We start from the raw sequence: 13583 nt of genomic DNA, 5'->3' as shown, positions 1-13583 counted from the left end.
TTAGTATTGCTGTACAGCAGAAGTGGATGTTGATACTTTACCCGCAAGTGCTCTTCCGGGTACGAACATGTCAAACGTACGATTTGAAATATGAGCGCAAGACAGCGTAGTAGTGCTGGCTCAAACTACGTCAAAAACGTCAAACGACAATGTGTATATATATATATATATATATATATATATATATATTTTTTTTTTTTTTTAATTTATACAGAAAAAAGCATTAATAAAGCGGACAGCAGTCGAATATTAAAAATGTGAAGTTTTTCACAAGAACAAGACATGCATTTGTAGCTTTGGGAAAAGACATGAGAAATGCATGTTTGGAACCCAAATGGAAAAGATACAAGTACGACGCGATTAAAGTAACATTTAAATAATTGCATGTTTACTTCGAAATATGAAATTTAAGAGGATCTAACCCGTTCTTTCTTTGTGTATTGCTTTTTTAATGATTGTGATGCGTTTGTAAAACCATTGGATAAAGGCGCCTGCACAGTTTTTCCACCGTGACGTCATTGCAGTCTGACGTGATTATTAATGTCAGGCGTGGAAATATTTGCGATAATAATACTTACACGCCCTCTGTAAATACTGCGTAAATATAATATAGACGGGATGTAATTAACGGAATTGAAACTACAGGTACATGTAGAGACTGTTGTATAGTTTAAATTAACCCCCGTTTCCACAAAAGCACAAAAGTCCCGGCTTTTTATATATATAAAATAGTGTCCAAAGTTTGCGCATAATCGGGATGCATCAATCATCCAGGTGGAAGAATGAGAATCCACGATTTTGTGGAGTACCACGAATCACCAGAATAGGGCAGCATCTCACCAATGTTGCACCCAAACCTCCCATTGCACCTAAACATGAAGGACAGACACACCGCACACCGTAGAAAACACGTTTATTGCAATGATCTTGACTTGAAACAACATTATATGCCATAGAATCTCGTTATAAAATAATTGCAAGGCAGAGAAAGGACACAACAAGTATTTAAATAGCAGAAAAGAGCGGAAACGAGAATGTGACTGTCTGGTTTCGGTTTGGTGGCTGTCTGACGCTTTAAAAAAAAAAAATTAATGGTACAAACTGCACCCCAGGGAAGAAAAACAGACGAAGAAAAAAAATGATTCACGCTGGATGTCGGTGACGTCATAGGCGATTGCATAGCGCTTTTTAAATTATTTTGGGAGTACGCAACTGGTTTGATCTACATTGCACTACCAATATATTAATATATCCATTTTAGTTGAAATAAAATAAATGTTCCCCCTCGCACAACATTGTCTTTGTTTATGCCCTCGAACATCTGTACATTCAAATATATTTCGGTCCGATCACAAATTCTTTGAAACTGATTGACTTACTAGGCAGATATAAGGAAGATTTAGTCAACTGTCCACTGTAAAGTAGTGGGAAAGATGAATGGATGCTTTAGAGGCTAACTAATGACATTTATTATGTACATACAATAGCCAAATCATAATAATAATAGTGAATTTGCTTTTCACATTTAAGGAAATGTAATTGACGTACAAGCAAGCATAGCCAAGTGTCAACAAACCTTCAAATGATAGTAGGCAGTCGGCCTAGTTAAACAACTTGAGCAACGCTGCAGAGTGACTAACGCTCTTGACCTTAACAGCGCAGTAAACATAATTTGAAGTCTCTGACCGCCCCTTTGGGTTGATCCTTTGAAGCACACATCTGTGAACCTTCCTTGACCAGTTGGCAACGGAAATCGCAGACTGTCAGGAAAGACGGCTAGCGATTCGGCAAGTGACGAACGGACAAGAAGCAATTTATTTAAAATTAAAAAGGCAAATAAATGCTAGCAATACCTGTAACTGAGGTGTTAAAAGTTAAAGATATACCAGCATTTTCCTTATTATTATCTGAGCAAATAAAATAAAGCTGCTGCCACCTTTTCAAGGGGCGACTGAGTTTCTGGAGTTACGTCAGACGCGTTTACACAATACGCATTTACGTGTCTTGCGTCTGTTCAGCAAGCACAGCGATCCTTTACCACTCTACCTACGCAAGAAGCACAACTACAAACGAGGACAAAGAACAAAATTAAGTCGTTTTTTTCTCCTCCTTCTTCTGATCCCAGGCAGACAATGATTACAGGATGTTCGAGGCACAGAATACAGTATATAAAAGGTTACAATTTTGTGGAAATAAGAAGTAACATACCAGCTACATCTTTTTTTTTTTTTTTTAATTACCAGGCAGGATTGACACTAAAATATTTTGGACATCCACCAGGAAACCTTTCAGTAGGACCACAGAAGACAGACTAAAGCAAATGACCCTTGGAGAGACAGCTGTTTAAAAGCGTTGAATGAATGCGTCATTGGACCACACAAAAGCAGGCCAGTGACTACTAATGAAATACACACTACACCCCCGCTCACCTTAACGTAAGCAGCACGATCGCGATCATCTCAGCTCTGCTCGTTTTAGATCGCAGGGCCCCAAAAAACAGTTTCTATCAATGATTTGCAATCTTGTTAATAAACTTTGTACACGATAAAAAAATATGTTTTAATATATATATATATTTTTTTTAGAAGATTAGCATCCAACATAAACAAGTACACGGACAAACCTCGGTGTCTGGCAGCCAGATTGAACTTCAACAGATTTGTAAAACCCCCATTAAAGGTCCGAGTGTTATTCCACGTAATCTATCCTAATATTAATTTGTAAACTGTACGTGCCCATCTCCCTATTTAATACAGACTGCAAAATTAATCCCTCTGTAGTAGTTTTACATCCCATTGCTTTAAAAAGTTACATTTTTAATGGATTCCCCAGGACAACTACCCTACAATGTATTGTACTGTATTGCACTGTTGGAGGTGGTCTTGTCATGCAACACACCCCCAGGGATACAATCTTGGGGGCAGGGTACGAGTAGTGAAGCTCGTGATCATAGAAATATGCCCCCACCATAAAAAAAAAAAAATCATAATAAAACAGTCCAATTGTCAGCTCTTGCCAACAGGGGAATTCTGGATCTGTTTCTCTTAATCCCACTCACCCACATTGTTTATATCCCCCCCAAGACCCTCTGAAGGTGCAGAAGGGGCAAATAACCCTCCATTTCTTCTCCCACTACCTAGATCTTAATAAAGAGGACGCCGGTGACCACAGCGAAGCCCGTGAGCAGCAGCGCCACCTTAGGGATGCGGTGCTGGGGGGCGCCCAGCTCGTGGGGCAGGATCTCCATGAAGGTGATGTAGATGAAGGTGCCGGCGGCGATGCCCTCTAGACTGGCGCGGGCCAGGCGGTGCTCGGGGGTGGCGGCCGTGGCGGTGAGTGCCGTGCCCAGGCCGATACCCAGGGGGGACATGATGGAGAAGAGGAGCAGGCAGCCGGCCACCACGCCGCGCCTCAGCCGGCCCTGGGTCAGCTTGAGTGCCAGGCTGAAGGCGATGACACTCTTGTGGATGAGCAGTGCCACGCAGATCTCCAGCACCTTGTCGCGCTCCTGCTGCAGTCCCACCGCCAGCCCCTCGAACACCGAGTGCAGCGACAGCGAGAACACCAGGATGCACGAGCGGATAACCGAGTGCGAGTTGAAGTCCACGTGGAGGTGCACGCCCTCCCCGCCCGGGCCCACCTCGTCCTCAGCCCCCTCGGCCCCGGCCCGGCCGATCCCGTGGGCGTGGGCGAGGCCCCGGCCACCTTGGATGCTGGACTCCACCAGCAGGGCCCGCCTCTCCTCCAGGGAGCCTCCCGATTGGTCCTTGAAGGCCAGCACGATCTGCTCCATCACCAGCACCAGGAAGAAGCCCATGGCCATGATGAACTCGGGCAGGGGGAACTCGAGCTGGAGGATTAGCATAAGATCATATTATTAACCTAAACCCCCCTTGACAATCACTCAAAACTCAAATCAAATCATAAACGGAGGAGAAAACCGATCCGGGCTTACAGAGAAGGAGAACAAAGGAGGCAGTCCATTTCGGCGCTCCCTTACCGTGATCTGCAGGGTATCGAACACCTCATTGATCCCCGACAGGTAGTCGGGCACCAGGTCCAGCAGGCAGGTGGCCAGGAACACCCCGCCGGCAAAGCAACTCACTAAACTCAGCCACTTCCTCCTCGTCTCTAAAGCGCAAAAACAACATATGTCACCACGCGAGAAAGACCAATAAACCTCACCTTTAGTTGGTGGCAGTCCAGAATCCCCCCGCCATCCCTGCCTCTTCCTGAAGGAACCCAGCCAGCCAAGCCAGGCTCCGTAACAGCCGGGCAGCAAGTTCCCCTCTCCCGCAACTCTCAGTGTTAAACTCAAAATACACTTTGTGATCTCTGGTGCTTGTTTATTTTTGATGAGCTTTTTCCATCCCCTTCAGGTTTAAATTTTATTTTGTATTACTTTAAATAATTGTATTATCCTCCAAACACTATGTGTGTAGTATCAATCCCACTCCTGGTTACAAGTTATATCCTTAAGTGGGGAGACTAACTTATCTTTAGACTATCTGTATTGAGAAGACTAATAAGCGACTGGTTTTGTTACAGAAGCATCAAAAAATAACAATTCAGCCAAAACAGTAATTGCACTATAACACCCATTACAAAACATACATGTAAACATGCGTTTTCAGTGGTTTGCAGACACTCACCTGAGTCCACGCTGAACCTCCAGGAGCTCCGGACTAGGAAAAGCGGTGCAAAGCCGCACAGCAACGTCATGAACAGCAGCACGAACAGCGCGCCGAGCTTGACGGCCAGCCCGGACACCAGCAGAGGAGCCGGGGTGCCCTCTGCCCCCCAGCCCGCCGGCCCGGACTGGGCCCGGACCATCTCCGCCGCTTCTCTGGCTCTCCTACAGCAGTCGGGCGACAACCGGGAGCCTCACGCCGCCGTAGACATGCAACCCGATTGAAAAAGGCGCTGGAGGAGAGAAGAGGAGCCGTGCATGTGGACTGTAAGAGGGAGCAGATGGGTGAAGCTGAACCGTAACAAAAATGCATTGATTTTGAAACATGCATATGTGCAATTAGATATAGGCCGGTGCTCATCAAAACGGTGCCTATGCAACTTGCGATGAGCGATGCTGCTATATTATTATTATATAGTACTATTAATAATAATGAATACACAAAATTCAGTTGTTTTTGCACCTGTAGGGGATCATATTGTTAACGTCAGGTGCAAGTACGTCTCTAATAATAATCTATTTAATGAATATGCAAAGCGGTTTATAAACCAGCGCTGGAGCAATGCATCACATTATTAACCATAACCTACACAACGAGCAATTGTTGAGTTAACCAAGACCAGAGCAATGCATTATAATTATCCAGCATAACCTACAACGCGAGTAATGCATCCGTTGATTAACCAAAGAAGCGATAGTTGTAATCAACCAGTGATGCATTAACCATTGTAACCATAACCTACAAAACAAGCAATACTTCTATAAACAAGACCAGAGCAATGCATGCATTACATTGTAACCATAACCTACACAATAAATACATCGCTTTAACCAGACCAGAGCCATGCATTACACTGTAACCATAACCTACACAATAAATACATCGCTTTAACCAGACCAGAGCCATGCATTACACTGTAACCATAACCTACACAATAAATACATCGCTTTAACCAGACCAGAGCCATGCATTACACTGTAACCATAACCTACACAATAAATACATCGCTTTAACCAGACCAGAGCCATGCATTACACTGTAACCATAAACTGCAACATAAATGAACAGTTTTAACCAGACAAGCGCAATGCATGACAAATAACCATAACCTACAAACCGAGCAATCTCCCACTACTAGTAACCCGCCGCTGTCCGGCTCTGGGTCAGCCGGGTGTCCGAGGAAGGGGCACACGATGGATGTGCTGATTTATTATCCGTGCATGGGGGGTGTTGGAGACGGGAGTCATTGACAGGAATCGCAGCTGGACGGCGTCCCATTGCCCGAGCTGAGCCCAACTTCTCGGAAGACGAACAAAAGAGGCGGCTGTTCCCGTTATCTCTCTCAGTGATGACGCTGCTATGTGTTTTTCTTTCTTTCTTTCTTTCTTTCTTTCTTTCTTTGATTGCAAACCCCGGGATCAGGGAACACGGATTGCGCCACGTAAGTTCACATCTCCTCGTCCCGCAAAGTTTAGGAAACTACAGGCCCAAGTCTGCCTGAAGTTTCTGGACCTGTTCTGCATTAAAACACCTACCGTGTAGAGCCAGTCTCCTCCCGTCCCAGTGCTGGTGAAATCTCTAATATAGTTTATTCAATTATGGAAATTAAAAAAAAATATATATTACTCTTGTCTAGCACTGTGTAGAGAAGGAATTCTTGAACACGAGTTAATTTATTTACTAGTTAGTGTATTTTTCCTATCGAGTCACCCAGGGTACACCACGTGTTCAGTCTGACTCACTTTCCACCAACAGGCGCCTCAGCTGACAGGGGGTGGGCGGGACCCGCTGCTGACTGACAGTCGTGGTATCGAATGAAAGTAGACAGTTCGGTTTCGCCCGGTTGACCAGCGCTGAGGGGAAACTGAATCCCCATGTGCGTCATGTTGGCTCAAAAGTGCACAGTGCGATGCCCAAGCACTGGTTCCCCATCAGAGCCGGAATGTCGTCAGCTTCCTAGATGTCAAGGATGCAATTAAAGTGGTTTTCCATAGGGAGGAAACCAAACTAAAGAAAGCTCACTGGTTTCTGCCCAAAAAAAGATAATGTGCAGTGAATACAGATCTCATTCTACTCCATTTCCTTATTTTGTTCCTAAGAGGCAAGTCGCCTTTCATCTCCTCATCTCGATTGACACCCTTTTCATACAGAGAGGCGTCACAATCTGGAACAAACTCCCCAGCGATGTGGTTGAAGCTGAAAATTTGGGAACATTTAAAAATAGACTGGATAGGATCCTTGGATCACTTAGTTATTAATGGACACCAAACGAGCACGATAACCTCCTCTCGATTGGAAATGTTCTCATGTTCTCTGCCGTAGCTGTCTAACATGTCTGAAAAAGCATACACACGTAGAGAGGGGTGATACAGTGCCATTTTTTGAATTTGTCACTAAAATTCAACGCCATTGGTCACTGACATTATACAACTAAATAAGGGGAATCCCACAATCCAACACTTACTAAAATTCTAACCGTGACCAACATTTAACTGGTTGGAAACAGTCATAAAAGGCCTAAACCAAGAAAATAGTTCAGTAAAAGTCATTGATGGGGACCAATACAATCAATTTGAAATGGATTGTTACTTTTCTTTGTGGATGAAGTCATTTAGGCGTCATCTAGCTGTGTATTTAGGGTCATTATCATCCTGTTGAAAAACAAACCCATAACCCATAAGTCGACCAACAGGTTTGCAGGTACAAAATGAGGACAATTGAATGTCAATGTTTTGTAAAGCGTAGCTCCTGTTAGTTTACTCTTAAAACAACCCTAAACACCACTTTTATTTTGTCCTGTAGGCATTACACTGGGGCTCCTGGGAATGTGTTGCCATATGACCCACCATGTCTCCAATGAAAGGGGATCCAATATGATTGTGTATCACTCATTTCCATTTACAATGTATTTCTTGATGGGGAAATTCACCATCTAGAGCAGATATTACAAAAGTAAATTCTCACCAGCATTGAAACAGCTGTTCATTTAATTTGATGTAAAAAAGAAAGTGGTAGAAATGTCGTGGAGGGGTTGAATTAACACACACACACACAAACAGAAGTATTTGAATGTTATTTCCTGCCTGCTACTGATCATTTTACAAATTCTGCTTTGGCCCATAAAGTGTAAACAGCTGCTTAAGTATACGATGAGATCCAGTAAGTACAAACCAAGGAAACCACAATTTCCTGTTTAATTCTTTTTTATTTTTTCAATGGCACAGGGACGTGAAAAGGAAGACAAATTTAGACAACAAGAAAGTATACCACACAAACCATACAATCCCACACCTGTGTTCTCAGTTATTGAATCAATCAAGCAGTCAGTCGATTCATTTTTATATAGTATAGCGCCCTACACTGCAAGTTGCCCCAGAGCGCTTCAGACAGGAAATAGAAAATAAAAATATCACTCCCGGAGGAGCGAACAACGATAACAAGTCACAATGTTTAAACAAGGGGAGGAAGGCGTTAACACTCCAACACCCCTTTTCATGGCGGAAACTCACAAATTAGGTATTTTTTGTTTTTGCACACACGTGTAACAGGTGTTGTTTGGTCATTGCCAGTCCAGCAACTCCCTGTACGGTTCTTCAGTCTAATGAACTGTGTAATTTTTCTCCAGGCTGTTTATTCTGATAAATATGAAATCAAAACCAGACATTTCATCCCTCTCACAACTCTGCAATTGTCATGTTTTACGGTTCAGACATGGGTCGAGTGTATAGATGACTCAGCCTTTTCTTGTGCCAGTTCATGGACTGACCCACTTTTATAGAACTCTTATTTATTATTAGCACTGTTTTTCCAGGATATTTGTATATATTCAGAATACAGGTCTATTATAACTAGTATTTATCTATTATTTAATTACTTAGTCCCAATTTACTTTGCATAACGCCTCCTCCCAGATCTCTGAAGTGATACAGTCCAACATACGGGTTGGTATAGTCCATCATCAACACTGGCCAATGAAAAGTGTTCCCGCGTTTACAACACTGGGCCAACCAGTGTATGTTATTTGAACAACATTTCTCGGATTTGAATGATAGCAAATTATGGGCAGCTCAGACCATGGGAGAAGGCAAAGCGAGCCGGTTGAACAGTTTTGCCCTCGCTAAGCAGAATAAAAACACAACACTAAGGTTTTATTCTGCTCAACCGGCTCACTTTGCCCTCTCCCATGGTCTGAGCTGCCCATAATTTGCTATCATCCAAATCCGAGAAATGTTGTTTAAATAACAAACACTGGTTGGACTGTATCTCAGATTTTTTGGCAACTGTAAGGCCCATGCAGATAGCCAATCAGGGGGAGGGGGATGTAGAGTGTCTCAGATATCAGTCTCCAACATCAGCTCCTCCCAGTAGTCCCGGAAGAGGGAAACCCCGGCCGAGCTGCGGCAGAACTCCCTCATCCCAGGCCAGAGTGAGGGATGCACGTAGTTGTGGAAGATGACGTAGCCGCAGAGTGAGGGCAGCAGCTGGCGCAGCTGGGCCAGGAAAACCAAGCGGGCCCGGGTCTGGTCGGAGCCAAAGATGTTGATGTTGAAGTGGTAGGCGTCCGGGCGGTACGGCACGCGGTAGGGTGTGGTGCAAAGGCTGAGAGCGGCGGGCAGCTCCGCCCGGTCCGCCACCCACGTCAGCCCCCGCCTGCGCAGGATCTCCAGGTTGCTCTCGATGGGCTTCAGGGGCTCCCAGTCGTTGATGATGTTGCCAGCAGGAAGGAGGTTTCTCACCACGTGTTCGCTCAGCACCAGAGTCTCCGCCGCCTCCTGGCTGAGGAGCACAGGCTGCGGGACCCCCTCTCGGCCCGCCTCCTGCCCCAGCTTCCGCTCAAGATCCACCAGGAAGGGCCCCAGTTCGGACACCTCGCCGCACAGGGTCAGGATGGCCTGCCGACAGACACACACAGAGCCTGAATTTCAGAAGTTGGAAAGCAGTTCAGAAACAAATTAATAAGCAAGCCAGTCAACCAGTAGGTAGTTAAATCTGTTAACAGTAAGGGCCTGTTTTCACAGAATTGATAAATCATATACTTGGGCGTAAGATCGGCAGCTGGAATTCAGTGTGTTACCTTTAGCAGTTTTTCAAATTAAGTCCATTTATGCGGGCGTCCATTTTGACTGAGAAGGTGGTACAGATGTTACAGTAAGTGGAATGAACAGACACTTCCCTGAGCCGATTGGAAATCCCTTAGACATTTTGGAAATAGTTAGCAGCGGCTAAGGAAGTGGAATCACTGCTGGCAACAGAAGGGGCTGCGGTACCTCTCTGGACAGCAGGCGGTATTTGGACAGGGCCTCCGGACCCGGGTCGTCCCCCCTGGCCAGCCTGCGGGTGGCGACGAGGGGGCAGTGTGTCCGGAGGTACTGGCTGACGTGTCTCTGGATGGCCCCCGCCACCCCCAGGCCTCTCTGGGCCGGGTGCACGCGTAGCCCCTGCAGGACCACCGTCTCACCCCCGTCCACCAGGAGTGCAGACTCCAGGGCGACCTAGCGGACACAGAGATGCGTGAGAAAGCGTTGTAGTCAAAAGCGCCTTGTAGCTTTCTTTTGACACAGTTATTTGACGATTCGCGTCATTTCCTACATCTTGTGAATTAAACTAAAATAATCAGTTTCATCATTGATTATGTGGTTTGCTGCCGTCAACAAAGTGTACACTGCAAGGACAAAAGTGTGTGGACACCGGCTCATCGAACATCTCATTCCAAAATCATGGGCATTAATATGGAGTTGGTACATTCTATTGCCCATACATGTACCAATTTTATATTAGGGGTGTTATTAGGAAATAGAAGAATACAATCCAATTCCAGTTAATACAAGGAGGTGGGGGGTGAGGGCGGCACAACTTGCCACTTTGCCCTGTTTCTTTGCCAGGAAGACCATGCGCCCTGGTTCTTTCAGCCAGCAGTGGTAAGTGACCGCCATGTAGTCCAGACCATCATGGCTCCCCTCCGATATGTCCAGGACCTGCTCGAAATCCTGCTCGGTCCCCAGGCAGAACTCAAGTTCATCGGATTGGCTGCCACCCATATCCATCATCACCGTGGACACAAATTGCCCTATGAAGAAAAGAGACAAACAGTTTGGAAGTGTTAAGAGTGAAGAGTTGGAGAAAATAGCACGAGACTCGGTGTGTGGTAGAAGGTTGATTCTTTATCCTGCAGGGGAGCTTGACCGGAGAAATTTCCTCAGACAGTCTCAACAATTCTAAGTTACATTTAGCATTTTATGGGTTGTGTACCAGACAGAGAAGACCATTCTTTCCTTCTTGATTGGTGCAAACAAGCTCACTAAGCAAATTGTAACTATTAACAAGAGACATTTAAAATTACTTACTACATAGATTTTATGAATGAAACAGAAGAAAGAAACAAAGAAACAGAGTCAGCTTTAAAACACTAGGAATGTGAAATGTATCTAATGTATTCAAAGAGGGATCCACAAGACTTGATATTGTCTTAATAAGATGCCTGATTGGTAATGCAAATCACAAAGAGAAACAGAATGTTCTTTTAGCTTTTTTGTTCTGTTTACCACATTTATAAATATTTCAGATCTTAAAATAAATACTTCAAAGCTAAATCTACGTTTTGAAACATAAATATTTACCGTTTGACAAAATGTTTAGCTAAATCCTAAAAACTGACTTTGCAAACTAAACATTGAATTTTTATCCTACATCTGTGACTCACAAAATAAATATAAAGCTTTTAAAAAAAATGTTAAGTCTACATTTAAATATTAAGTCGAAATCGAAATATTAAATCTGGGATTTGCCGAATAAATAATTAGCTAATGTGGAAAATAGTCCTGCCAATCTGGTGTCAGCAGTGGGGGGCGTTGCAGAATCCAATATTTTAAAAAATCTGTTATTAAATTAACTTTTGGTGGAAATGTAAAAACATGTCGAAACTTCATATTTTGTTGTATTCTAAATTCAACTTTTGCTGAATCTCACAATCTTTCGTATTTGCGAGTGTGTTATAGTTTGAAATAGTATGTACGTTTGCGAGAGTATCCCACAATGCATCTGGTTACAAGGATGCAGCGCCCACAATCTTTAGTGCATCGATTAACAGGACTATATATAGAGTTTTACAAACTTTCCAATGAGCTGCTGGAATTGTGGGCCAGTGTAGCATTTGTTTTTAATTCAGTTTTTCCTGCGTTGATTTTGCTGAATCTAGGTCCACTGACCGCATCACGGAAACACAGTCTTGTTGACCCACTCAATGCACGAAAACGCAACTCAGGTTGGAGTTTATTCCAATATCAGGTCGACATTGTTATACAACAGATGGGCGGGACTTATTTGCATGTTAGCTAAATGTTAGCTTTAGGTTTAAAATTAACATTTAGCTTTAGTATTTCGATTTAAATTTAAGCTAAACATGTATTTAAAAGCTATTTATTTTGTGTCAGAGATTTAAGATTTAAGTTCAATATTTATTTCAAAATGTAATATTTATTTTTCAAAACGGAAATATTTATACATTTGGGGAAAAAAGGCTTATTTACTAAATCTAGAAAAACACGCAAGATTTAAATGAAAAAAAAAAACACAAGCTAAAAAAAGTGTGCATTGTTCTACATTTGTCGCCCCTAGACAAGGACCCGAGCAAATACATATATAGCACGAGATCAACCATCCAAGTAAAGAACAAGGAATACCCCTAATATGTCCTTAAAAATAGATTTAATTTCCATATGGAGTTGATTAGTGTGGAGATGAGATTGGCGAACTGATCAGCAGGAGGTGCACATACGTTAATGTTTCTAAAGAAATGCTTTACTGCAATGAAAAATAAGCAAGTGAATGATACAATAGAGAATACATTCAACTAAATCGGTGCAGTAATAATATTACACTCAAAGAAACCACACAACAGATAATAATAACTATATATTTTGTAATAAGACTCATTTATTTGTGGGAGGTCCAACTGCGAGCCTTTATGAAGTCGTGTTCATAGTGCAAATAAAATAAATGTGTGATCTGCCAACACAGTTAAACATACACACGCACACACACACACACACACACACACACACATACCCTGCAGATACAGTGTCGAGCCCAATTCCTATTCCCATTCCTAGTCTACACGTTGACATGCACATGCACAAACACAGGCACAGCAAGTAATAAACCATACATTGAAACGAAATCAATTCACTTTCACTTGTACCTATAGTTATCCGAAATCAACTCTCAGATGCGGACATACCAGAAGCACATACAGAAGGAGTGTGTGTGGAGAAATGCAGAGGTATGTGCGGAGCAGCGGCAGTTCCAGTACTGGGAGGACTCTTGGTGTCAGGAAACGTTTATGGGAATTAATGGGTTGGGGTGAGGTTGGGGGCTGGGAATCATGTGGGGCACGTTGACTGTCCCAAAGTATAATGATTAAATGGCACTTAGATTTGAAACTGAGCATGCATTTTTCCAACTTCAATATTGTGCCTGCAGAGAAGGCGCAATTAAACCATCTATACAAAACACAAATCTGCTTTCCGCACTTTCACTTTCAAGACTTGAGTCCAGGGAGGCGCGAGTTTCTGTGAAAAGAGCATTTTGCTTCTGCAAAGTGAAAACTGGTTTTATTGAAAGCGATTAAACAATGTTGGGCGATTTTAAATACTACATACAACATGCTTTAAGAGACTTTCTAGGACCGACAAACAATTACATCGGTTAGAGACTGAATGCTGGTCATAGAGTTTATAATTTATGTTGATTAATCGAAACACACACACTTAATATGTTGGACCCGTGCAATATAATTCCCCCGTTCAGCATAGATCATTTGTAGGCCTATAGCAATTGAGTGCCATCATTATGACCCTGAAAAGGTAGACTTCATATACAATTCGTGGATTTTAC

General features: G+C 43.2%; 2 protein-coding genes across 3 annotated transcripts; both read right to left on the bottom strand.

The window, feature by feature from the left end:
* Positions 1-896: 896 nt before the first annotated feature.
* On the bottom strand, positions 897-6435 carry slc39a3 (solute carrier family 39 member 3). Of its 2 annotated transcripts, none has more exons than XM_066721438.1 (4): positions 6227-6435; positions 4653-4923; positions 4001-4131; positions 897-3850 (listed from the first exon to the last, which is right to left on the bottom strand). In XM_066721438.1, exons 2-4 carry the CDS (start codon positions 4831-4833, stop codon positions 3137-3139), a joined length of 1026 nt encoding a protein of 341 aa, XP_066577535.1. In that variant the 5' UTR covers positions 4834-4923; positions 6227-6435; the 3' UTR covers positions 897-3136. The 2 variants fall into 2 exon arrangements, with proteins under 2 accessions (XP_066577535.1, XP_066577536.1); XM_066721439.1 differs by lacking the exon at positions 6227-6435 and adding an exon at positions 5809-6206.
* Positions 6436-7882: 1447 nt separating this feature from the next.
* On the bottom strand, positions 7883-13006 carry LOC136767568 (histidine N-acetyltransferase). Its single transcript, XM_066721442.1, has 4 exons — positions 12889-13006; positions 10550-10758; positions 9959-10183; positions 7883-9583 (listed from the first exon to the last, which is right to left on the bottom strand). Exons 2-4 carry the CDS (start codon positions 10736-10738, stop codon positions 9023-9025), a joined length of 975 nt encoding a protein of 324 aa, XP_066577539.1. The 5' UTR covers positions 10739-10758; positions 12889-13006; the 3' UTR covers positions 7883-9022.
* Between the last annotated feature and the right edge of the window lie 577 nt (positions 13007-13583).

The sequence above is a fragment of the Amia ocellicauda genome, chromosome 14, assembly GCF_036373705.1.
Source record: "Amia ocellicauda isolate fAmiCal2 chromosome 14, fAmiCal2.hap1, whole genome shotgun sequence".
In the NCBI taxonomy this organism is placed as follows: domain Eukaryota; kingdom Metazoa; phylum Chordata; class Actinopteri; order Amiiformes; family Amiidae; genus Amia; species Amia ocellicauda.
This window is presented reverse-complemented; position numbering and strand designations above follow the sequence as displayed.